The sequence below is a fragment of the Atheta coriaria genome, unplaced genomic scaffold (assembly GCF_025399875.1).
Source record: "Atheta coriaria isolate IRGN ID8LTWV9N9 unplaced genomic scaffold, Caltech_Dcor_3.1 hic_scaffold_6_pilon, whole genome shotgun sequence".
NCBI lineage: Eukaryota > Metazoa > Arthropoda > Insecta > Coleoptera > Staphylinidae > Dalotia > Dalotia coriaria.
In genome coordinates, this window is record NW_027045448.1 from 8,803,471 (window position 1) to 8,829,275 (window position 25,805).

Consider the following 25,805-nt stretch of genomic DNA (forward strand, 5'->3'; position numbering starts at 1 on the left):
GGTAGCGCCATCTTCAACTAAAACGATTAAAATCTTGAAATAAGTGAACTAGATATTTAAAATTAATTTTTGAAATCGATTTTACACTATTTAAGCTTAATATTATTTTATAAATGTCGATTAATACTTCGAAGAAAGTTTTTAATGATTATTAATCAGGTTTTAACCTTCCTGGTCTACAGATGAGTAGTGAGAAAAAAAGTAACTACAAATGTCAACACGGTAACGTCAAATTGACATACACCTGTTCGTTGCGTAAATTAATTTTAATTGCATCCCAAATAAAATTTTACTAAAAATATCCGATCCCATTGTCATCGCATACAGCAGCAAAATTTTATTTAAATAAATTGACGACCCCTAGAAGATGTAGTTCAAGCCCATGCAAGTTTCAATCGCGATCATCATCTACAGTTCATACCTTCAAGAGCTGCGAAAAGTAAATAAACATTTAAATATCAACAATAATTTAAATGTTACTTCCTTAATTTGTTTCAGCAATGAATCCATTATTCGAATACTTCCAACACAATCATGCACTGGCCAAAATTGAATATGCAATCATGACAAAATCATCATGTCTCACTCTGGAAGACTTTGATCTAGAAATGCTTCCAGAGTCAGTACTAAAATGTGAACACCTTGGTGAGCTGCTGCTTGCCCACAACAAACTGCAATCAGTCTCATTACAAATTAATAGTTTAAAGAATCTCCATACACTTGCAATTGATTACAACAATTTAGATAGGTTTCCAAATGAATTAAAAGAACTGACACAATTAAAGTTTTTAAATATTAGCCACAATCCAATCAAAGACTTGACTGAACACATTGGCTGTCTCACCAATTTGGAGCATTTGTGGTGCAATGCCTGTTGTTTATCAGCCATTCCAAATGCCATTGGTAACTTGGAGCATTTGGACACATTTGGTGCTAGAAATAATTTTATAAGTCAAATATCACCAGGTGTTTGTAAATTAGTCAAATTAAGGTATGCATAGTGTTGATTATCAATTCTGTTACTATAGATGCTTAATTTCAGATGGTTAACTTTGGATAATAATAAATTAACATCAGTGCCAGCTGCATTTGAAAATCTGCAGAGTTTAATCCATTTAAATCTAGCACACAATCATTTCAATTCAATTCCATACACACTTTGCAAACTAAAAAAATTGCGATATCTGCTGTTTCAAAGCAACGAATTATTTTCCATCAACGAAAGCGTCCTGCTAAAAATGAAGCAGCTATACAAGATAAATTTAATGAATAATCCTATTTCCTCAAACAAGGAAACTTTAACTGTAAGTTAAAAACGATAATATTACTCCAAATATGTTTAATGTATATTTTCAGAAATTTAATAATATATTATTACCTGGTGCCAACTTCGAAGCGCCTTCACAAGATGTGGAGAGTGACTCAGATTCGGAGTCGACTTCTACTGACTGGGAGGATAGCATAGGCAGTTCAGAGATCGACTTCGGGCGTTCAGAGGAAGCCAGTGACGATGAAGATGCGCCCGTCGACGTCCTCCCTAAGCTCTCAAAATATTTATTAACGTACTGAACGTACCTCAATCGTTGCTCGACTCTGAATCTCTCTTTACACTATCTTCTACGTACTTCGCACGTGCGAACTCAGCCACGACGACATTAATAAAATTCCAAGTGAACTACGATCTCTCATTTTTATTTCAATATCCAGGTATGCTTGACAATTCATTTCATTCACATCGAATTATAAACTAATAACATGATCAAAATACAAACTTCTTAAATTAACAATGAACAAAGAAACGCACAAATTTCTTCATGTTATCTAAAAATACAGAAACGATTCCAACGTGTCGTGTCAATTACTTACCTGCGGCGTAAGCAATGTGGAGTTTTAATATTTAAAAAGCAACGGTTTTGTACTTTTTTTGTGGGTAAATGCGCAAATTGATACTGCATGATTGTTTAATTGTACCGGTACAATTTGTTGTAATTTAATCAGGCAGAGTCGTCGGTTTTGCCATTGGCAGCGCTTGGCTTTTCGTCGGTTTCCATTTTGTCCTCGGTTTTGCTCTGCTTTCCATTTTTCCTAGGCTCCGCAGCTGGCTTTTGCTCGTTTTCCGGCAGTTGTGCTAGCATTACCGTATGCTGGCCACCGCTAACCACACGAATAATTTTCCTATCTTGTATTTGCTTACTTTTAATCAAGGTTGGTACCAAGCAGTCATCTTCACTGCCAGTACCAAGTTGCCCACCTGTACCCATACCCCAACCATATAAATCACCTGAAATATGACAATTACAATTAATATTTAATTGTTTTAACACAACGTTAGCTCTTTCTTACCACTTTCAGTGACAGCAAAAGATTGTGACGCACCGCAACCCACAGCAACAATGTTTTTATCGTTGAGCACTTGAGTTAATACTTGAGCATCATCTTCAACTTCACCTAATCCCAATCTGCCGTACTCCTTTCGTCCAATAACAAACACTTTACCATCCTTTGATAATGCAATTGCGTGATGCGCCGCACATGCAATGTTCTTCCATTCGTGCTTAGAATATTCTGGTGACTTGACGGGTGTATATTGCGGAGTTGTTGCTTTTAAGCCGATTTGATAATAGTTATTCAGACCAAACACATAGACATCACTGGATCCCGCTACTTTCGCGAAAGTCGCATAGGTGCCGGCCCAGATATCATCAAAATGCAGTTTCAAACTGGGTTTCAGACTTATGAGCCCCGGCGTAAGAAGTTTAACAATTTGATCATGACCCACACCATTTCTGGCGGTTCTTCCACTTCCACGACCTGTTGTCCTCCCCAATTGCCCTTGCTCAGCGCAGCCGCAAGTGTACACTTCTCCGAAACGCGTTAGGAATACAATATGATCAGCGCCCGACGCGATTTTCATCACATGCTGGTCGTTCAGAATCTGAATCGGCAATTTTTCATTACCATTCACTGTCATACCCATATTTCCATGTGAATCCTAATTAATCATAGTGATAAGTACATAAAATATTATTAATGTGGATAAATTTACCCTAAATGTGCCCCATGTAAACACTCTACCATCATCCAAGAGGGCACAAGTATGTGAATCACCCGCCGAAATTTGTATGACCTTTCCTGGCAAATCCACAAGACCTGGTTCATATTCTCCATCTTCTTCTATTACTCTGCCAAGCGCACCTTCATCATTGCATCCAAATGTTAGCAACTAAAAGATCTACATGTCAAACATGTGTTTGCCAATTAAGCTGTAAAATAATATTGTACCTTGCCCTCTTTAGTTAAACACACAGTATGCATTCCACCAGCACATATATCAACTACTTCATGCTCCATTTTAAGGAATGTGGGCCTACTTCTGTCCATTATATCAGGACCTAGACCTAGCTGGCCTACATCACCTGTCCCAGTCACAAACACAGCTCCTTTTGTTGTAATTGATGGCAATGCAACAGAATCCAAAGTGACTGCAATAAAAGCCCAGAGATGAATATAGTTATCATTAATTATTTATATTTATTTGCTTACATTTGACTCTTTTTACACGCGGCTGTCCCCGCTCGCGGTCCTGATTTGTACTTGGACGTCTTCTCTTGGTGGACATAGCTGTGTGATGGAAATTGATGGGTTTCAAAGGTTTAAAATGCCGAAAATGTATGCCATCGGCTCGTAAAGCATGAGAAATTTAGGTTAAATGACATACTCACTGTGTATGTGTTTTGATGGGTGTATACGATTAATTTGTTGCGTGGGCAGTTGTAGATATCCTCCAGTGAATGGTTTATTTCGTAATTTAAATCCAATAATACGAAATGGATAGAAGCACTTTCAATATGAGTTTAATAGATGTTACGTCCAATTGCATTAGTTGCCACAGGATAATTATAGCGGGAAACGCGTGGAAGCCAGATGTGGATGACACAAGCTCATGAGAATGGTGAAGGACGCGCAATGCACGCAATGCAAGGGCAACAAGGAGCGCACGCACACATAAACGTGCGACACTCGCGCCCTCTGTGAGGGTATGTTCAGTTCAAAAATGTTTGATACTAAATAAAATGATTTATTTATTAAAATATAAAAATAAGATAAATAAATAAATAATAATCTAGATATGTGGCTTACTAGTTTTCTATTTAATGATGGTAAATATGTAGAATATTTATGTATCATGTATCTGATAAAACAATAAATCATCATTATAATTGGGTGCACAACCCATATCGACTGTTATTGGGCAGGCAATTAATCTAATAAATATATTGTCTCTATGTATTGTCTTAATTTGAAAATGTTGATACAAATGTGAATGTATTTTCGCGAGTAATCAGTCTACTTAACCTCTCTTACCAGCAGCTGACTGCGATACAACATCTAACATAGAGTTTCTGAATTTATTGAGAAACTAAAGAATCTTAATCAAGTACACACTATGGCACTGCTCAATATCGATGACGATCCTTGGTAAGGATTTATTGCCACTTTTAGTGAACAATGATAATCACAACTTAAATATTTTTTACCAACAGGGTACTTGAGTATGAATCCTGTGAAAAATTGCAAAGAGATATTATGGAACAGTTAATGGCCAGGCAAAAGGAATCTCGATCAACTGAACCTTATGCCAGATTATCTGCAAATATTCGAATTAGATTAAAACAATACCATAATGAAGTTAATCAGTTGAAAGAAAAAATGGACAGAAGCATAGGAAGCAGATCAATGTAAGCAACAATACTTCTATATAATATTATGATTATTTATGGTAATTTATTTAAGTACTTATGATGAAGTGGAAAGAAGAGGCCAGCAAATTGAATTGTTAAGATCAAGGGGTGTTAAAATGGACAAATTGTACAATGAAGTATCCACAGCAATAAGAGATACCAGAACTGACTTACTGGGTGCTACAAGTAGTGGATGGAACTTTGATGATGATGATATGCTGGACAATCAAGCCACCAGTGTTGATCAGATAAGGATCCAAAAGCAAAGAATGATGAAAGGTAGATTATTATAACACAAACATAAAATTAGTGATTTAATGAATGTTTTTTTTTGCAGATCAAGAAGAAGGCTTGGATAATTTATCAAAAATTATTGCAAGGCAGAAGAATATTGCAGAAACAATCAGTTCTGAGGTGGATTTGCATAATGGTAAGTTAAATAGATTGTAGAATTGTGTTTTTAACGTCAATGGGGGTTGCATTCTTGTTTTGCAGATATAATTGATGATTTAGGTGAACACATGGAAAGAACTGATGCGCGCGTTAACATGGAAACGCGTAACGTAACTGTGATAGATCGTAAAGACAAAAGTTGTGTGTACTGGGTCATTATCATTCTTTTGTTTATAAGCATAATCGCTGTGGCGACAATCTAATCAAAACATTTCGTGATTTTCTATTTTATTCACAAATCTGCTTACATTCATTTTTTTACTTGTAGATAGAATACCAATGCATTTTACTCTCTTGTTTCGTTATACCTCACGTGTTACGGGCTTTACTGATATATTTTACAGAACAAGTGAGGGGCTGTTTATAATAAGTTATCTATACTTCTAACTATCTTCTAACTAGATTTGTATCTATTCAGAAAAGAGAAATATATTTTAACGTTTATTGTTTTAAATTAATTTACAAATAAGTTTAGTTTATACTCCGGTGGTGAAGTTAACCAATGTTTGGGACAGCAATTAAATGAATATCACTGTTTCGTTCGACTAATTGTTTATTTCTTAATGCAGTTCATCTAAGAAGGGTACGTTTCGTAGATTACCTACAGCGGCGATGGAAAGTTTACCTTTGCATACCTTCTGGGCAGCCTGTGAATGGTGAAAAACAAACAGTGAGGTATGAATCATTATTATTATTATTGATTTTATATCTAAGACGTACCTTTTGAACATCGTCTAAGGTGATGCTATCGACAGCAGCCAAAATATCTCCACAAGCAGGAACGCTGCCAGTGTACAAGGCAGTGTTGCTAATAAATTCAAGTGCGTTGGCGCCCTCGCAAGTTGAAAGAAGTTCCATTTTCTTAGCGTTTTTGCCACGTTTCACATCGTTTTCTTTGATGTCGGGGTTACGCAAGACCTTTACAGCGGCTTCAACAATTTTACCAGCGTTGGCAGAATCGGCAGCGGCAAGGATACCGAAGAGACCGCTGTCAGAGTAGGCGACATTCATGGCAGTGATGCCATAGTTACCGGAGCCAGCTGCACGGGCAAGCAGACCGCTGGACTGACCGTATTTAACTGCTGGGGGAGCGCCCAAAGCATACTTAAGCACGCAGAATGCCAATGCCTCCTTTGAGGATAAACCAGCGCTCTCGGTGCCAACGGCGACGAAGGCCAAGTCACCACCTTTGTCGGAACTAGATTTGAAACAACGTGTAAATTTATATGTTGTTTTTTTTGTGTGATTTGTTGATATTATTACCGGATTTCTCCTCCCTTGTATGGGCTCTTGACAGTTTCACCTGCACCATCGCCAAGAGTCAACTGTTCGGCCCAGTTGGACAAAGTTTGATGATCGATACCCAAACCGACAACAGCGCAGCGTCCAGCTAAGAAATTGCTGCCTACATAGTGCAGCAAAGTCTCAGATTCAATTTTTCCAAGCTGGCTCTTGGAGATGAAGATAGAGTTGCCCAAGCCCCTCCTGTAGGCAGCTTTGTGCAACAAGTCAATTGCCCTTTGCTGTATACAATTTATAAGTAAGTTCCTCATTCATGTAATTTAAAAAAAATGTAAATTACCTGTGGTGGGCGAGACGCCAACTCAACTCTAGCCCTCTGCAAGTTCTCATCAATTTCCCATGGTCTGAAAGTTTGCTGAGTAGCAACCTCACCCAAATAGGGCAGAAGTTTCTCAACAACATCAGGGGTGCCCTCCAAAGTATAAGAAATTGTCTCCCTGTCAGTGGAGCAGTAAAGATTAGCTCCCAACTGCTGCACATTTCTGGTAATGGCAAACTGAGATGCATTTTTGGTGGTAAGACCAGCAGACAATCTTATCATGTGGGTAACACCAGCATTGTCATGACTCTCATTCCTTGAGCCAGCCCTAAATTAGTAAATATTTTAACGTTATTAACTGTTTAACATTAATTTTTAGTCAGCTTACTTGAATTGAACTGACACCCTGGTAAGTGCAGAATTATTATCAGCACTTGCCACAATCAGTTTGTTGGGCAGAGTTGAGGTCTGCACGGCAGTGTTGAGAATGCCGCTACTCGGTACGCATTGTGCAGCAAAACCGCGAGTCTAAAATACAAATTATATGTTAGAATCCAATGCATTAAATGGTTTACATAACACCTATTGAAAGGTTATGAAACAAATTCACATTTGTGCATATTGATTGAAATTACCTGAATGGCGCTACGCAGAGTGAGCTTCGAGATATGTGAAGCCATTGTTATGTAAGTTGAACAAGTTGATGGAAAATTGCAGACTGGGAAAATCTCGCAGTACAACCAAACGACAAGTGTCGTCAAATTTCCGTGAGGTTGTCAAAATTTACGAGAGTGGTTGATGGGAATTTCAAGATAGACAACCAAGTATACAGACAACGCAATTTGTTTTTAGAACGCAAACTTTAATTTAAATTGATATAAAGTAAGAACAATCAGTAAATGAACCGAAATAATACATAGTATATATCAATACAATTGAATTGAATGTGTATTATTGAAAACGAAAACACTGAAATCGCCATATACAACTTATTCGCGTAATTATTGATTCGACGCATTGTGGACGATGATTGGACTCATTCCAGGAGCCACAGTTATCTCACCGCTCTGCCCAGTATTCTCTCGTATAGGACTCTAAACAATCATAATTACAATAAACAAAGATTCTTAAACAATTCCAAACAGATTTTATACCTTAACATGAATTTTGTTCTTCAATACAGCCGCTCTCAGAATAATCATCCGCGTACGACGCTGATAATCATTACCCATACTTAAACTCTTCTCAAACGTAGTGCTGCGCTGATCAACATCTTTGGCAAACAGAATTTTATTATGTGAATCAATCCTGGCCTGAATTTGTCCGTCTAATATCAACTGCATCAGTTCATCTTCGAGTGCATTCACAGTGCGATTGAACGCAGTCGCCATTTTATGCATGTCCGCCGACAAATACGGACTAAAGTATTGTATCAACGCGCGGTTACGAATCTGAGTATACAAATTGTTTACATGCGGAGCGATGTAAATATCCAATAGTAAATTATCTTTGATTTCTTCCAAGAGTTTCAAACAAGACGCGTATTTCGATTCGTAGAACTTCAAAATAATGTCGCGCAGTTGCGGTTCTAATTCTAAGAACAATTTGAATGAACTGCTGAATATGACGCTCTTTTGTAACTCATGGCGGTCGAAAGTAGCCAAAGCGCAAAGTCCGCCATACATAGCAACGTTATTCGGCGATAGCAACTCCGGGAAGTCACAGTGATCTAACTGAGCGCAAAGAAAATGCTTCGCTGCCGATTTGTATTTCTTGGTTGCAAGTTCAGCCAACCCAGCAGCACATTTTAACTTTGTAATAATCACCTGATTCACATCCTTTGACTGTAAATCAGTGAAATCTGGAGTGCTCTCTGCTTTTGAAACATAACTGAGTACATGTGACCAATTCTGCAGATATACTGACACTTTGATGACGTTCATGCACATGTTGACCACATGCTTGCCGCTTGTACAATAATCTCTTGCGCGTGAGTAACATTTAAGAGCATTTGAAAGATCACCACAATCTAAGTAATGATCGCCCAAATCGTCGTGTCCACGTCGGATACTTTCTTTGATTGAATTAGATCTGTAATTCTTCAAGTCATTGTCCAATTTCTCCAACTTCAATGCAGCTTTCTTTGAGCGCGTTTCCATCCACATGCTGTCCAAAGCAGGGATGTCCTGTGAAGTGGACTGGACTGCCACATCCGGTACACTAACATCACTCATCATTTGGCTCAGCCTCTGATGCAGCAGCTGATACAAATTCACATTGTAAGTTGTCATTACATATGCTATTGCCATTTTGCAAGCCTCTAATCTAAGTGATGGACAGTGGTTGATAATAAACATAAGTCTATAGAGCTTGGCAAGTCCAGTGTAACTGTTTGCATACACCTCCAAATCCAAGGTAGAGTTCTCAACAATGTACATTTCCTCTTCATTGTTGTCATTATCCTCTGGTGGAGCATCAACTTGCATTGGCTCCACAGCACTCTGTGGAAGTAAATAATCAGTGTTGTTACTTTGTAATGACTTGAAGAGTGTGTAAACATAGGTTATAAGTGTAGATTATTACTTACTTGAAATAAATCGCGTTGCAGTGGCAAAGGCATGATTGTTTAGGGTACTTTAGTAATATGAAATAAATAGGATGATGTTATTGCATCTTCAGAACGATGAAACGATGTTGACAATGTAAAACCTGGCGATCCGGTACACTCGACCGAAAATGTTGACAAATTTGTTGACATAAATGGCCGCAACCGGCGTATAAAGTAAAATATGGCTGCTATCTACCGGTGGCTTTGAAAACATGTTTTAAAAGGATGAGTTTTTCAGTAGGATAGTGCAAAATGTACGTAGTTAGGTTACATTAACTTTATTTATAGAATTTAGTATTTTTTTAACAATTCAAGAAGTACTAAAGAAACATCTGTTCTAGGTAATTACATTTTAAGTTTTTCAATAATTGGTAATTATAATAAGTATAATAACTTTAATACGAATCACCTTGAAATATAAGATTTAGCAAGATCAAAAATATGGCAATTTGATACGGGCGACGAACTTTAGACTTACTTATTAAATGAATCCTTGTGATTTATTGATATGTAATATTAAATTACATGCAAAACATGAATTCTCAGCATTTATTTAGAAAAACAAGTGAATCAAAGCACATTTGTGATCTCTGTCTCTAGTATTAATACATCATCAGTGTGAGTGTAACTTTTTTGCACTTAATTCACGCATTTTTATTCTTTACCATTCATAAACGAAAGAATTTCGAATAATAACGCTGTCAAACAGCTGAGTGGCATAATAAAAACGCCGAGAACATAAGGAACATAAATACTGCACAAACAGTGCTCAAGGCGACGCGTAAAATCACAGAGAGAGACATTAGAACGACGTATATTCCGACGTAAAGCAGATAGCTTTTTTTTGCATCGCGATAAATGTAAGTGAAATCAACAAACAAGAGATTATGTGCAATGCAGTGAATTCAATGCATTGCACGAAGAACGGAACGTAACAGGATCACGTTCGGTGCTAATTATAGATCAGGTATAATTATCTCTATATACATGTGTATTTCATCATGTACCAGTTGCTTAAGTTCCTTCTTTAAAATGGTCATCGTACTTGTTGTGTCATGCATCGCGTTCAGGACATAATTAGTGGCAATTGTAGTATTCTCATGAGATATTGAAATTAGGGAATTAAAAAAAAATGAACGAACGATACAATCGTTTCATTCCATTTGCGTTGTTTGCCACCTTGACCCTTCGACGTGTACAACCCAAGTGTTTGTGCATCGTTCTACGTTTATAATTTAGTTGGCTAGAAAAATACTGCTAATTAAGAATATATTATTAAATACTGTTGCAGTAGGAAAGTTTTAGTATTTATTTATTTATAGAGACATTCAATACCTATAAAACTACAATTAGTTAGTTGTATTTGTGTGGTTGTTTCTTACATTGTATAAACAGTTGTTTAATATTTTGTTTTTATGTTCAACAGGCTTTAAAATTTTAATGGGAGCTTTTAACTCAAGTCCGGCCATGGATGTGCGCGAAATTCTATTGTCTACATCAGATTCAGAGGATGGGTCAGATTCAGAAACTAATTATGCACTAATCTTTCAGAGGTTAATTAGAAGATACGGAAGGTGAGTTACTTCTGCAAATCAAACTAATTTTGATAACAATTGTGCATTATTTTATGATATCATAAAGCTCATTGACTCCCAACCCACCTGGAGAGGGATTTGTTATGAGCCAAAGGAGGCCCAGAATAAAAAAATTTAAACCAAACACTGCAAAATTAGATGCTAGTGAGTTTTACTATATGACAAAAATGGATGCTGGCTTGGGTACTTGCATTGATAAGTCTGGAGTGAATGTTGCTACATTATTAAAAGAAAGAGAGGTGAGTGGATTGTTTTTTGTTTTTGTTTATGGTATGTAGTTGAATTGTGGATTGTTGCTAGTGTGGAAAGTTTAGGAATGAGACGTTTTCAAATTACAAGAGATGCAGGATTGCCAACAATTATATACCAAACAAAATGGGGATTTTTGATCATTATGATGGAAAAGTATTCTGTGGTACGTTTTCTGAGGATGGTGAATATTTTATTACAGCTTCACAAGGTAGGCATATTTAATATATACGTTTTTACCCAAAACTGCCAGTAAAATATATTTTATTGTCATTACTCAATGTTTATGTTCATTTGAATAGTTAATTAGGCAAAAAATAAATATAAATTGTTTTAATTAGATGCCAATTACGACAATTTTAAAATAAAGAAAGATATCGTTCTCTGCATCACTGCATTGTCCTTGCTCTAATTAATTTCAAGATTATGAGGATGAAAAACTTGTTTTGAGGTCACATTTGTTCTGTTTTTGTGTTTTGTTTTTACTATTACCTGTAATACCTACATTTACAACTATTTCTTGTTTCAGAGCATGTTATCAGGGTATACAAAACTAACAATGGCGATTACGAATTAATTCAACGTTTAAATGCCCGTGATGTTGGCTGGAGCGTTATTGATGTTGCATTCAGTCCGAATAACGAAAACTTCATCTATTCCACATGGTCGACGTCAAGTAATAAATATTTAAATCAACTATTAATTAAAATATGTATTATAAACAATTTGTTGTAGTTCATTTATGTTCTGTTGGGGGCAATCCAAAAAAGCAGGAGCCACTCAAATTAGTTAACACAGCTCGACGATTTTGCGTGTTTTCATTGGCATATTCTTCAGATGGACAGGAAATTTTAGGTGGAGCTAATGATGGCGTTATGTTCATCTACAATTTGGAACGAAACAGACGCACGTTAAAGATCTCAGCGCACGATTTTGATGTAAACACAGTGAAATTCGCTGACCACTCATCGCACATCATTTACAGCGGCAGTGATGACGGATTGATAAAAGTATGGGACCGTCGTACATTCGGTGAGGAAGTCACATCGAAACCTGTCGGAGTTTTTGCCGGTCATCAGGATGGTATTACCTATATAGACGCTAAAGGTGATGGTAGATATTTGATATCAAATAGTAAGGATCAGAGTATCAAGTTGTGGGATGTAAGGATGTTTAGTACAGAAGAAGCAATGGCGGAAACACGGCGATCTATTCATGAACAGACCTGGGATTATCGCTGGCAAACTGTTCCAAAACGATGTGCGTATTAATATTATTATGATATGGTGTGTTTTAATTTTTTTTGTATTCATAGTATCATCACTTCCTACAATAACTGGTGATACTTCTGTGATGACATATAAAGGACACGTTACCACGAGAACGTTGATTCGAGCACGGTTTTCACCGCTGAGAAATACAGGCCAGCGGTATATTTATACTGGGTGTGGATCTGGAAGATTAATTAGTAAGTTAATGCTTAGTTAAACTTTGGATATTCATTATTTAATTATGTTTCTGCAGTTTATGATGCTTTAACTGGAAAAATAGCGAGAGAGGAACGTAAACATAGTTATTGTGTGCGAGATGTATCATGGCATCCGCACTATAATGAAATTTTCACATCATCAGTAAGTATGAACAAACATTTTGTTGAAAAATGTTAATGCGTTATTTTTCAGTGGGATGGTACTGTTGGCCGCTGGTACTATGCTTCTAAAGATGAAAAACCAATCGAGTTGTGTCCGGTGTTAAGACGAAGCTCACGCATTGCGTCACGCAATAATAATTCGACACGACCGATCGTGGTATTGTAGTTGATTGAAGAGTTGCATTAAGTTTCGAAATCCATTTTACTAATTAAGATATGAAATTACAGTTTGTACAAGTCAATTGTGCCAGACACATAGATTGTGATAGAGTTTCTTAATACTAATAATTAAGGCGCAATATGCAATTTACTTTGATAGATGTTGAAAAATAAGTTTTTTGAAAATACAAAATTTTTCGATTCAAATATTTACTAACAAGTTTTGTTTTACCACAGTGGGAAATACGCCGTGCTGTAGAAATGGAAAGGTGTACGTATCCTATGCGCGATCCAAATTGAAGTTACGAAAAGGAAGAGTGAGAAATCCAGAGAACTACCGCTGGTTGCCCCCTTATAGTTACGCACTACCCGAATATAGCAGTGGGGGAAGATGCACTGCTACGCGCCTGTAAATACTGGTGGTTGGGACGGGATCCAAACACTGGCAGCCGATATTGGTGGATGCATTGCTTACATTGTTAATGATTTACAGTTACTATTTTAATTGTACCACATGCTTCAATTCCAGTCAGGAACTTTCTCATCACATCCTCCTCAAGGCCCCAACAATTGATGTCGTTTTGTATTTGGTTTCCAATCTTTTCTGAAGTCTGACACAATATTATAAATTAATGTTTGAAATTGTTTGCATTTTAACTAAACTTACTAGTTCACCACTGAGAAAGTACTCCACATATATTTTGGCACATAATTTAATGGCATCATCCTGTTGGGACAACGACAAAGTTTTATGTAACGGAGCACGAAGCTCATCAGCAGTTAGTGGCGGCCGAAATCCATTTTTACCTGCTACATCTACCAGTTTACTAAAAAAAAACATTAAATGTTTCAGTTACTTTATATTATTTAATATACCAAGTTTTACATTGCAAAACGTTGAATCGGTAGATTCTCGGAAAGGGTCTCGAAAGCATAATGAGCAATTCTTGCCAATATTGGAACGTAAAAAATTGTAAAATCAGCATTTCCCAATCGCACTATAATCTCATTAAAAATAGGACCTAGTGGAGGGCACATGTCTATCTATAAATAATCAAAATTAAATTTCGTAAAACAATCATATAATTTACACTTACCATATGCAATAATTGCTGAAACTTGCTTTGCATATCTTCGTAATGCACCTGCAAGGAATCATTGCACATGAAGACGTCAATGAATAAATGTATGCGTTCATATGTTATCGGCATAGTAATTTCATCATCAAACGGCGACAACGTAGACCGAAAGAAAGACGTATAAAGATTTGATTTGTTCTGGGGTGTGTTGTTCTTTTTCCAAAATTTTCTGAGTAATATTCTAAAATCAATGCATAATTAATACAAATTGTGCAATACAATAAAAAAATGTTTGTTCTTACGTTGCCCAATATTGAATATAAAAACAATCGTGCGTTTCTATTGCAAATAATGTTCTGCTTAATACAGATTCTGAAATGTTGTAGTCATTGCCTAATTGGTCGATGCTTTGGACAAGTATTTGGAAAGATACAGGTCGTATAAAACAATCAGTTATAATCTGTAAATCATTATTACATGAGGACCGTTTTACTTATATTTAAATTTGAAGCATTTGGAGACATACCAGTTGCAAAATTATATCTAAAACTGGATAACAATTTCGCTCGATCGCTAAGTCCAATGGTGTCTTTCTATTTTTATCGGATGTGTTGAGTAAATGAGGGAATTGTAGATATATTTCCTTTATCATATCAGGATTATCACTTAAAACAGCAAAATGCATACAATTCCATCCATCAGCCATTCGGGTAGGGCCTAATAATTCGCGACCATTGATTAAAAACTTCTGAAAGCAATTGACGTCCCCAAGTTTAATACATTCCCACAATTCCTGATGTCTTTCACTGTTCAGAGATGCAATTAATGTTTTATCCTCATTGTTAAGATGTTCATCATAAACCGCTGCTCCGTTTTTAAGTAACAATAATTTAATATCGTTTCTTTTGTACTCGATTGCCATTGCTAATGCAGTTTCATTTTTATTCGTAGCAAGGTTTAGATTATAACCAGTATTGATTAGATATTGCACCACATTCGTAGCTCCAAAAATGCATGCAGTATGGCATGTAGGTGAAGTTTCATCAATATCCTTAAATGTTTTATAATATAACAATTGTGTTATTTTCTGAAGATATGAATCGTCATCACAACATATTCCATATATACTCAAACACGTCCAGAAATTCCATTCCATTTCCATTATGTAGCGTTTCTTCCTACTTGCCAGAAATTGGACAATATCCTTTACATTGGAGATATTGTAATCGCTGAAAGTTGCAGCCATATTAATTGGTAAATTACAGGCTTCCGCAAGGAAGTAACAAATGACAATCTCATAAATGCGTTTCACTATCCTGACATTTCCCACTGATTCACCAAGTTGAGCAATTGTATATTGTCTATCATCAAGTACAAGAAATAGATCATGAGTGTTATTATAAATGAACTCAAACAGTTCCAAATCATCATTTCGGTTTTGTGCAGCAAGCTGCAACATGTTAAAGTTGGATGGATTCCGCCACTCGATCCACTCTTCATCAATAGTGTCTAATACAGTTTGTACTTTTTCTAAAGTACCATTGAGAATACTCTCAAATAAATTCGCCATTTTGCTTAATCTGTTTAACTCTGGTGTATCCAGGATATGTAAATCATTAATTGGTAGACTTTCCGTTATTTTTTGAATTCTCTGGTCTTTCTGTTCATTATTTTCAGTGAGTAGTCTTGCAGTATCATTAACAGCCATCTTTGTATCTATGCCTAGCAATTCCACAATAGGATCACCATGCGCGAGGTGATTTCTGAGTTGTTTTCCAGTCAAAATTGGATATTTATCAAGGAACCATTCGTTATTTTGGTTCAATATGTGTTGTTCTTCATCTAAATTCTTCAACATTATCAACAGTACTATTTCAAGTTCTCTCTGATCAACTGGAGTGCATTTTAAAATATGTTCCAACATTTCCAAACAATAACTGTATTCAATTGTGTCAGTCTTGTCTAACTCAACTTGAATTCTGTCGATTCTTTCTATAGGTGGTTTTGCCTTGAATGGATATGAAGTGAAATTCAAATCTTTTGCTAAAGCTGATGATAAATTAGCTGTATTTAGTAAAGTATAACAACATGGCAATTCAACATCAATTGTATTCACATTCTTAATTTTATTCGCGAGTATTGATCGGTAATTCGGTATTATAGAATGGAAAACAAAAGAGATTTCACACAGAAGTAATTTAATTTCCATAGTAACTTCATCACTCAACTGTGGAAGACGGGATAAATGAGATATTGTATTTCTTAGCTTCTTTAATCCTTGAATACAATCCTTCGTAAAATACTCGTCGAGATAGCCTAGCAGAGTTTGAGAAATATTTGGCGACAATTCAGTGCTTTTGATGTTTTCGCCAAGTACTTGCAATTGGCGTAAATTACTATGTATAGATTTTAATGTAATGCCTTCCAAAATCATCTCCATTTTTTCCAGCACATAAATATCTCTGATGTTGTTATATAAATCATTAATTGGGTTTTCAGCATCCGCTTTTGTATCTAAATTACTTTGAAGTCCGTTGGGTTTTTTTGACGATGGTTTTTTTTTCGAAATTGGAATTTTGTTTTTCAAATTCTCAATAGAATTTTTAAATAAGTCAACGCAGGTTTTTAAATTTTTGATTGAAATATATCCAATTTGTAGTAAATGAATTTTATCTGGTGAAGTGAAATATTTATAATATTGTTGCATGTAAAAGACGAGCTTATTCCATGGTAGCTTTTTATAATTAGAGAAGAATTTCACTTGGTATGCAAAAAATGTAGCTTGTTTTACGTGATATAGTAGCATTGAAGTTGTGGAACCTTCCCAGGTTGAAATTGAAGTCAAATGTTTCTGAAGATATTCCAATATCTTTTCTTCTTCCATCTTTTTTTGTTCTTCTTTCTCTTTTATTTTATCCTTGCTAGTTATTGCATTTTCAACAGAAGTGCACGTAGTGTAAAACCGCATGCGTAATAAAGTATGATGAAAGATATTTTCCATGTCACTTTCTATCGGACTATTATTATCACGTAAATATTTGCCACTAAGAGAGAGTAAGTCATCATCCATTTGATTAACCATTTCTTGGAATGCATTTTTGTTGTGTTTATGAAATGCATTAATTACTTTGCAAATTTCAGCAATTTGATCATCTGTCAATTTATATGGAATGAATCGTCTTCTGATGGCGACAGCCAGTTTATTGTTATTATCCATAGTGCGAACTAATGAAGTGTCTAGAATTCATTAAATGTTAACATTTATTTTAACCGTTTAAAGTTAAAGTTTATTGATAATAGTATTTAGTGTTTCTTAGAAGATTATTATGTATATAAAACGAATACGAATTGAAAAACTGTGTGCCCATACCTTACGAGATGATTTGGATGATTTTATAGAACTTTCTGTTGCTAAGAACTTCACTGTACTAAGACGGAAAGTTGACTGGAAGCTTGCAAATTTCGCATGAGCGGATGAGGCGTTGAGTCATGTTTGATAAGGTCGACTCCACGATACAAATAAATGTAAACAAAAGCACGGTTTTCATATTATTTCATCATAATATTATTGGACCAGTGCATCTTAGCATTTCAGATTACTTGTTTAATAATAAACTGATTTCGATTTGAGGATTGCATCACATTACGGCAAATATGGGTGTGGCACGATAAGCTTTTTAGTATACCTACACTTGTATATTGTAATATAATGAACTACGGTGCAAAAATTCAATGATAATGGTAGACACAATGAGACTTCAAGTTCTGAAAATTCGATTTTATACTTAAAACAATTTGCTTTATGCATTAAATATTAGTTTTTTAACGGTGTAGACAAAAGTAAATATTGAAGTTAGACGAAGTAAGGAACGTGTTTGAAGGAATAATTATACATACTTATTCGCACGAAATGCAATATCAGCACAATAATTAAACGTAGAAATTAATTGCATTAGGGATATAAATATAATTTTTTGAAAAATGCAGATTATAATTCGATTTATGGGTTAGTATAATATTGTAGAGAACAATGAGAGATATAAGATAAGAAAAATTGATAATCACTGCGTAGATTTGGAATTGTGGCATAAATGTTTATTTTAAAAACACATGTTCAGTGCGCATACGCACCCGATGAGTAAATATATAAACGATTTCGTTTTTAAAACCGGACTTACTTATTTTTAGATTTCAATATTTTAAAAGAGTACAAATTAGACATCGAATCTTTTAATAAGAACATACTAACGAAGTAACATAGAAGAGCAAATGTCTCATAAAATCATGGTTATAAATGTCAAAAATAGCGTTTTATTTTTCTTTAAAATGTAAATAAATCTACAGCTATAGATTTTTTGTTGAATATATTTGTTTACTAAAGATATAATAACAGATAATAAAATTATGTTACTGCTTACACCTACATAACACTCAGTAAATATTTTAATCTTTCATTTTCATCACACTTTCTATCTGCTGACTGCCGGAATGCTGCGAATTGTGAAGACGCCAATATAACCCATTTCTTATCTGTTGATGCGATTAATTAGCAGGAATAAGCCCGTGTTCAACACATTCTACAATGACATCGACTTATATGACATTGTTTACGATGGCATTACCTAGGCTTGTATTATCTCATTACCACTTTTTACATTTCGCTCAATGATATTCAACGCCACGCCACGCAGCTTAACGCAACGCATTATTTTTATAATTACCATAAATATGTAATATGCAATTGAATTCAATTGATTCATTTGCACGAGCGTTCTGACATCGGTGCGTATTCTTCTGGTACACATGCAAATACAGATTATATCTGAAAACGTCAAGTTTATCCGAGTCATAAAGAAATGCATTCCGTGACTGCGTTTCCGGAATAGAAAAAATTATTGTTTTGCATTTATTACAATTCTACCTACACAAGATTGAAAAATTAACACTTTACTTTAATTAACGGAGGCAATTTATAAACTATAAATATTTTTAGTTTATTTAAATTGTTTTGCCGCAAAATACTACAAATAATACATTAGTTAACGCATATTGTGTATAATGGGTTGCATATCGCACAAAATTAAAGTTTTTATGCATTCACAGGTTCATCATTAAATTCGATAAAAGATAATGATGCATTATTGAGAATTTGCCAAGTCATTAAAAAATTCAAATGAATTTAAAGTTTATTACGCTAGAGTTAAAGTTTTTATGAATGATTTATAGACAAATCAGATGTAACGAAATTAATTAGTTATATTTAACGCTTCAACGAGTTCTTGTTGCAACTGGTTATTTTTAGGTGATAATTATTACCACTTAAGTATTACAATTACATATATTACGTTGCAATACATTTTTTACATTTAGTTTTCAAAATATCAATGGGGAAATGTGTTAATTGGGGTTTCCAAAACTTCTAAAGAGATAAAAACATTTACGCAAGCATTTAAACAAATTTATTTTATTTTTTACTTTCGAGAATTTAATTAAGATTTACCCGTAGTTAAAAAATGACTTAATACATAAACAAACAATTTGTGGTTTACTAAATAATAAAAAATAAATCCTTAAAAAAACGGATGAGTCAAGGTGCCCGTGAACTATCAGGTGATAAATTTGTTTTGTGAAACACTCAGGATACAATTATCGATCCACACTTTCTTCTCTAACGTGTTTCACTCCATACAAGTTAAGTGTTTACGTCATGTCGTAATCTAGATGCGAGCGAATTAAAATAATCGATTTTCTTGCGAATACATTGCCAAAAAACATGTTTCGTTTATATATTTTCGTACGTCGAAGAAGCACCAAGCAGGCACCGCAATTTGTGCGTCACTTTACCGCAAACAAAAAATTGGTAAGGATTTGAATTCGATTTGTGCAACGCACAATTTTTGTTTGCTTTCGGTGCTGTCGACTTCCTGATTGTTTTATTACCGTCGGTCATTCGTCGCTAGGCAAAATCAATTAAAAGATCAAATTTGATTTTTAATTGTGTCGAGTAACAAAGAATGGGCAGAGCAACCGAAACGAATCTAACCGGAGACCTTGATTATTGCGCGCGCGCGTCTGATTGAATTATCGAGAGCATTCAGGAAAAGATTCTGTGCGATTTTATGTCTATTATAGCTTCTAATTATTCGCGTAATGATCGTTATTATTTGGTTTAGTTTAAGTTTGGTAGCAAACAACGAAATGTTTAGATTTAGATTATTTTTTGTTATGACATTCCATCTCATTATGCATAGTTTCTTAAATAGTTTAAACGTTTTTTTGTGTTAAATGCAGTAAAAAACAACAATTACACTTTTATTTTCATTACTACGCCCAATTAGTGAATATTTATCAAGAACATTTTGTGATTGTGTGTGCAAATGGTCACTTTTTGCGTTGTCAATGGCAACTATAGAAAAACAAACATATTTTGACATAAAAATAACCTAGAAATGAGGTTATGTCAATTTTTCATATACAAAAATATTGTTTTTAAATATTTTAATGCAAGAATTGTATGAATGCTGTCCTTGAGTATGTTGAAGGAAAAATCGCTCGGGTGCACTGCTGGTACCTTCGTTTTCCCGAGCAACGCTTACCGGTGTTGATGATGTGTGTGTGTTAGAACATCGAGCGTATATCGTACCTGCCAAAGGTGGGGAAAATGTTTGATTTTTTTCCGCCACGCTCGTGAACCATGGAGATTTGTGGCGTTTCTATATAAAGCGTTGAGGGTATGCGATTGCCGTCACAGTTTACTGTACGAAGCGACTCCGGCAAACAAGGGTTGTGTGCGCTTGCTTAACTCAGTTATCCTTTTGCATTTTCAAGCGCCGGGAGGACAACATGCCGGTTACCGAAGAATTGGCGCGTCGCCATTGCATCCCTATTGTTTATACAAGGGGTACGCATTATGAAGTAGGATTTGATGTGGTAAGTTATTATTTTAATATTTTTATTCTCCACAAAATTTTAATTAAAAATTCAATTTAAAAATAATTTTATCTATTAAATTAAAACAAATACAAATTTTTGTCAATTATATGTCAAAAGAAATTGCTTTTGAGTTAAAATTAACAATTTCTATTATAATATTAGTAAATACCATAAACGCACCGCTACAATATGGTTTTATGCAAATATTTAAAGAAAATTAAACATAAACTAACAATAATCTACTAATTATTGTCTTTATATATTGCATTTAATCAATAAATAGATTCCAATGTACTTATCTTGATGATATTCAAAGGGTCAATTATTTTTTATGGAATACAAGCAATAATCAATCCTAAAATCAAAATAATTAGCTTCCAGGAACAATAAATAAATTTAATAGCAAATAAAAGTCATAATAAATCAAAACTAATTTATTCGTATATTGTTTTATTTGGAAAACAACAAAATACACAAGAATTTTAAAACATAAATCACGAAGAAGACAGTTTAACGATTTTCTTTTATTTCCAACGTTAAAAAGTATTATCAAAACAAGTTTAAACTCGACCGACTTTACCATCGATCAATAAATAGGTGTCTGATAATCACCTTGCACTTGCACTTGTGCACGTGTTAATGTTTTTACCACTGTTGCTATTGATTTTCCAATTTTCCATCAAAATTGTTTGTTTCTAATGGTAAATATCTCACGATAACGAATGGCAGTGGCTAGTTTGTCATGCTTATCCGATGGCCATATCGTGCACAACTATTCAATAGTTGATTCGTTTCATTTACCATGTCGTGACACATGACACTTGTGGTCAAATTAAAAAAAATATGTAGGTAGATAGGTATATAGGAAACAGTATAAATAAACAAACAAAGTAAATAACTATTCGAAAGCAATGTCAAGGTATTAGTTATTCCCTTAAATAAATAAATAAATTTTATATTATCTATCTTATCGAAAAGTTAAGTACCGTGCGCATGCACATTATAAAATTTTTATAAAATTTTTCACATCTGCGTCGAATTAACGACAATTTTAAGAAAAGCTTAAATTTAAAATTAATTAAATTATAATATATAAAACAAATACTTTTCTTAATATTTTTTAATATTTTTAACTTTAACTATTGTTACATAATTATTAACATATCATGACTGTCAGTTTATTCGTAAGAAGATTTTTTTCTTTTTTGGTCAAAAAAACTCCAATTAAGTTGTTGTTTCTTTGTTTTAATTTAGAAAGGACCACAAAATACACGCAATCAAAGTTACAAACATTTATTCACATGAATAGAATCAATAGGAAATAAAAACATTCCTCAAGTGCCTGATTAATTGTAGGTACATTTTGTCAAACATTATGCGCATTTTAAGTTTCTTTTGTTCTTGCACTCCGTTTAACAATTACCTACACTACAATTACAATTACAATTACCTACTATCCTATAGTTGCATACTGATTTAGTATGGAGTAGTAGTAAGTAAAAAATGTAAAGCAGATCTTATTGTAATGATTAACCATAATTAATTAACATGTCACCTGTTGTTGCAAGATGCAAGCAAAGCATCGTTTACGAATGATGCATAAATTAATTGCGTAATGCTGCGAGTGAGTGTATAATGTGTAATGTGAACTGATCAACGAAGACATTTCGCGTTTTTTTCGTCCGCCAGGCTAAAGAATGCATGAATATTGACATCGGTTGCGTGTTTGCGTCAATGTTTATGTGGTGCATGTTCACTCCAACATCTCGTGTGGTGTCAATTAGCACGTTAATATATTAATCGACGCGTACGAATACAAGCACACGTGCGAATGAATGCATGAGCAATTGAAGTGACTTTGTTGCAGGAATTACAATGCGTCTTGCAAATTATCCGACTTCCTCATATTTTCGCCTTCGTCTAATTAGACAATTAGAGATGCAAGCAGTCAAGTGCAAAATTATTCTAAGATATGAGAGATTAAGTGACTTTGACACTGACATAACCTCAAAATTAAACTATTTTCTTTCTTTTGCTTTAGAAAAACATTTTAAACGTTTAATATTCAAAATAAACATTGTAATTGACAAATAAACTGAAAATTTAATATGTGTTTGTTGTCCTTCACTGTAATGATAACAAGTTACCTCATAAAGCATTAAAAGACACACATTACACTAATCCGTTGTTTAAAAAAATTGTTATTGTATTTGCTGTAGGTCTATGATAACAAATTCTATTTACATTACATTTATAACAATAATTGCAATAAAAAATCTCACGTCGTGCAAATTATTCTACTATCTTAAATCTTTTTAATCATAATGATAAGGACTGAAAAGATGGCAACCTAACATAACATTATTTTGTTATTTATCGTGTAATCTTAAAGATCCTGATTATTTTTACTTATTAGCATTGAAATTAGTCATAAAACTTGAAACATGTGTATAAAGTTTATAAATGTTGAATTATTATTGCCGGCGATGTGATAAAAATACCATAAAATCTTTTCAACGACCAAGTGTGAACTAATGATTTTTGAAAATTGATTATTACATGGCTGATACACATATATAAATCAATAAAATGTTTTCCAATGAAAACAATTAATTAATGTAAATTTATTCGCGTAGTGTAATAAATTCTTTCTACAAATTTTCACCGCTGTACGATTAAGTCATTATACCAATACAGTAGTGGATTAAATAAATTTTTACGATTATATTTCTTTTCATATGAATAAATAATCAGTCTCTGTGTGTACAAGTAGAAATGTTTACGAGCACGCATTTACGCTGATTTATACAAATTACACCGACGCGACGTGCACTCACAATCAAGTGCACGAGCTTAATTAATTTGTGTGATTGACAAGAAGTGCAACGTCGAAGCTAATGTAAATGAGAGTAAGCAGGAGTTCTTGAACGCGATCTCCAATGCGACTAATGACAAGTGCAATTAACAACTTGCACACCTTGTACAGACATCCACATTTCCTATTTTGAGCAGCTATTCAATTGGAAAATGAGTCTCTTCAACTGGATTTCTAGATTGGACTAATGGCACAATGTTAAGTGTGTGATTGTAATATTTTCCTTTTTCAGGGGCGCACGTTCGGTCATATCATCCACAGCTTCTTGAAAGAGGCCAACAATTTGAACGAAGAGTTCTTGCCGGCGTACGAGACGCCGCAAGGACGACAGGCGTATGAGAATACTTTGGCCAACGTCAAGGCGAATTTCCCGCAATATGTGCGCGAACTTGAGGGGACTGCTGATGGTGCAAAAGTGCCATTTCATAAAGTAATATAAAATATACAAAAAATTTAAGAAAAACAGGTTTTATATGTTTTATTTAATGGTTTTAGTTATTTTTATTGCATATGGACGCCATTACGCCATATGCAAGCGGAGTTATCCCGAAATGTGAACCTGTTGGCTGTTCATCAATCTGCGTCAACAACGAGGAAGAAGTAAGTTACTTTCCCATGCGTAATCATTATATTAACATGCATAATGCATGCAAATTCTGAGTGATAAATGGCACACGTATCACTTGTCGATTTAGGCCACCGCCTGCTTTATCGTTAATACATAATGAAATTATATTATCAGGCCAAGGTCACACTGGCAGGTTCTCCGAGATACCTTGCAAGTGTAGCCGATATCAAACATATTCTTGCATTTGCAGCACATGACATAATTAGATTAAGTACCACACGCCAACAACTGCGTAATGCAACGTGTGCTTCATCGCAATTTAATTATTCTCGTTATCCTTAGGAGTTATTAGGTCACACGGAAGACGCATTGTCCTCCGTTTTGAACCACTTCTACTTTGTGTCCGCTCACATTATCTCCGACCAGCCTCAAGGAAAATGGGGCGTCAAAGAAGAGCGATTCACTTCTCTCTGCTATGCTGGACATTTGCCTGGTTACACCATGAATAACAATCATCATGGTTTGGTGTTCAGCATCAATACTTTGAGTGCACGCGATTTGCGACCTGGAAAAACTCGTAAAACATTATTTCTGCATGATTTTACAGTGGTTCTATAGGATTTTTGTTTGTAGCACGCCATTTTATAACACGAGCTCTTCTTGCGGCTGAAAATTTTGAGCAGGCTCAGAAAATCTTACGTGACGGAGGCAGTGGTGCCGCTGATGGTTGCTCAATTAACATCTCATTCTTGAATCAAGAGGGTAATCGACTTTTCCACAATGTGGAAATGGCACCAGCAGATAACAACAACGAATCGCAATTGAATGTGCTCACTGCTAGTTGCGGCGAGCATTTGATTCATTGCAATTCTTATTTGAGGCTTAATGTTCCGCAGGTGTCCGGTTTGATTATTGACAGTAGCGAGGCTAGATTGGATGTACTTACTCAATTCCCAGCGCCAATCTCACAGGATGATGTTGTTAATATGTTGGGTGATGAAAGCCACAACAATTATAAAGTATTCACGAATGGGTTTGTCAAAACTGTTGCAATGGGATTGTTTGATTTAAAGGCTAAGACATGGAGTTTGTATGCGGATAATCCAAAAAAGAACAAACCATTGGTGGTTTTGCCTTTGCTGGAGAAAAATTAAACTTTGGTTGATATCTGCGTGTAAAATTTTGCATCCACGACTAAATACTCTTAGAAATGTTTTGATTGTTGCACTATAGAAATGGTTTTATGTAAATGTGTAAAAGTAAAATGTATATTGTATATAGAAATAAATATTTGAAGAAAAAAGAATATTAATCCACAGGAAAAAGTAATAC

General features: G+C 34.7%; 8 protein-coding genes and 1 long non-coding RNA gene across 11 annotated transcripts; 4 read left to right on the forward strand and 5 right to left on the reverse strand.

The window, feature by feature from the left end:
- The first annotated feature begins 11 nt into the window (after positions 1-11).
- LOC135793401 (leucine-rich repeat protein soc-2 homolog) lies at positions 12-1,681 on the forward strand. The gene is made up of 4 exons (XM_065304348.1): positions 12-439; positions 499-991; positions 1,043-1,304; positions 1,357-1,681. Exons 2-4 carry the CDS (start codon positions 501-503, stop codon positions 1,567-1,569), a joined length of 966 nt encoding a protein of 321 aa, XP_065160420.1. The 5' UTR covers positions 12-439; positions 499-500; the 3' UTR covers positions 1,570-1,681.
- On the reverse strand, positions 1,677-4,018 carry Rcc1 (Regulator of chromosome condensation 1). Its single transcript, XM_065304343.1, has 6 exons — positions 3,723-4,018; positions 3,544-3,621; positions 3,283-3,482; positions 3,047-3,223; positions 2,344-2,992; positions 1,677-2,281 (listed from the first exon to the last, which is right to left on the reverse strand). The coding sequence occupies exons 2-6, from the start codon at positions 3,617-3,619 to the stop codon at positions 1,995-1,997; spliced, it is 1,389 nt and encodes a 462-aa protein (XP_065160415.1). The 5' UTR covers positions 3,620-3,621; positions 3,723-4,018; the 3' UTR covers positions 1,677-1,994.
- Positions 4,019-4,259: 241 nt separating this feature from the next.
- Positions 4,260-5,649, forward strand: Syx8 (syntaxin 8). Its single transcript, XM_065304351.1, has 5 exons — positions 4,260-4,479; positions 4,545-4,739; positions 4,795-5,021; positions 5,080-5,172; positions 5,238-5,649. Exons 1-5 carry the CDS (start codon positions 4,448-4,450, stop codon positions 5,396-5,398), a joined length of 708 nt encoding a protein of 235 aa, XP_065160423.1. The 5' UTR covers positions 4,260-4,447; the 3' UTR covers positions 5,399-5,649.
- Positions 5,624-7,553, reverse strand: UQCR-C2 (Ubiquinol-cytochrome c reductase core protein 2). Its single transcript, XM_065304344.1, has 6 exons — positions 7,392-7,553; positions 7,145-7,284; positions 6,778-7,084; positions 6,459-6,718; positions 5,916-6,393; positions 5,624-5,842 (listed from the first exon to the last, which is right to left on the reverse strand). The coding sequence occupies exons 1-6, from the start codon at positions 7,434-7,436 to the stop codon at positions 5,756-5,758; spliced, it is 1,317 nt and encodes a 438-aa protein (XP_065160416.1). The 5' UTR covers positions 7,437-7,553; the 3' UTR covers positions 5,624-5,755.
- Positions 7,554-7,686: 133 nt separating this feature from the next.
- Positions 7,687-9,549, reverse strand: CSN1b (COP9 signalosome subunit 1b). The gene is made up of 3 exons (XM_065304342.1): positions 9,344-9,549; positions 7,911-9,257; positions 7,687-7,850 (listed from the first exon to the last, which is right to left on the reverse strand). The coding sequence occupies exons 1-3, from the start codon at positions 9,374-9,376 to the stop codon at positions 7,758-7,760; spliced, it is 1,473 nt and encodes a 490-aa protein (XP_065160414.1). The 5' UTR covers positions 9,377-9,549; the 3' UTR covers positions 7,687-7,757.
- A 61-nt stretch (positions 9,550-9,610) lies between these two features.
- Positions 9,611-13,660, forward strand: LOC135793394 (DDB1- and CUL4-associated factor 11). Of its 3 annotated transcripts, none has more exons than XM_065304340.1 (10): positions 9,611-9,705; positions 10,791-10,938; positions 11,006-11,198; positions 11,260-11,419; positions 11,738-11,884; positions 11,944-12,468; positions 12,524-12,676; positions 12,733-12,839; positions 12,891-13,016; positions 13,256-13,660. In XM_065304340.1, exons 2-10 carry the CDS (start codon positions 10,805-10,807, stop codon positions 13,316-13,318), a joined length of 1,608 nt encoding a protein of 535 aa, XP_065160412.1. In that variant the 5' UTR covers positions 9,611-9,705; positions 10,791-10,804; the 3' UTR covers positions 13,319-13,660. The 3 variants fall into 3 exon arrangements, with proteins under 3 accessions (XP_065160412.1, XP_065160411.1, XP_065160413.1); XM_065304339.1 differs by lacking the exon at positions 9,611-9,705 and adding an exon at positions 10,112-10,331; XM_065304341.1 differs by lacking the exons at positions 9,611-9,705; positions 13,256-13,660 and adding an exon at positions 10,114-10,331 and having other exon boundaries at positions 12,891-13,225.
- Positions 9,627-9,993, reverse strand: LOC135793405 (uncharacterized). The gene is made up of 2 exons (XR_010548631.1): positions 9,843-9,993; positions 9,627-9,773 (listed from the first exon to the last, which is right to left on the reverse strand). It is a non-coding gene; the product is annotated as an uncharacterized lncRNA (long non-coding RNA).
- LOC135793393 (uncharacterized) lies at positions 13,043-17,679 on the reverse strand. Its single transcript, XM_065304338.1, has 7 exons — positions 17,468-17,679; positions 14,624-17,334; positions 14,400-14,557; positions 14,116-14,338; positions 13,905-14,062; positions 13,686-13,845; positions 13,043-13,629 (listed from the first exon to the last, which is right to left on the reverse strand). Exons 2-7 carry the CDS (start codon positions 17,312-17,314, stop codon positions 13,498-13,500), a joined length of 3,522 nt encoding a protein of 1,173 aa, XP_065160410.1. The 5' UTR covers positions 17,315-17,334; positions 17,468-17,679; the 3' UTR covers positions 13,043-13,497.
- A 3,144-nt stretch (positions 17,680-20,823) lies between these two features.
- On the forward strand, positions 20,824-25,798 carry t (C45 family peptidase tan). Its single transcript, XM_065305045.1, has 5 exons — positions 20,824-21,027; positions 24,138-24,335; positions 24,401-24,505; positions 24,816-25,050; positions 25,107-25,798. The coding sequence occupies exons 1-5, from the start codon at positions 20,941-20,943 to the stop codon at positions 25,625-25,627; spliced, it is 1,146 nt and encodes a 381-aa protein (XP_065161117.1). The 5' UTR covers positions 20,824-20,940; the 3' UTR covers positions 25,628-25,798.
- Positions 25,799-25,805: the final 7 nt, after the last annotated feature.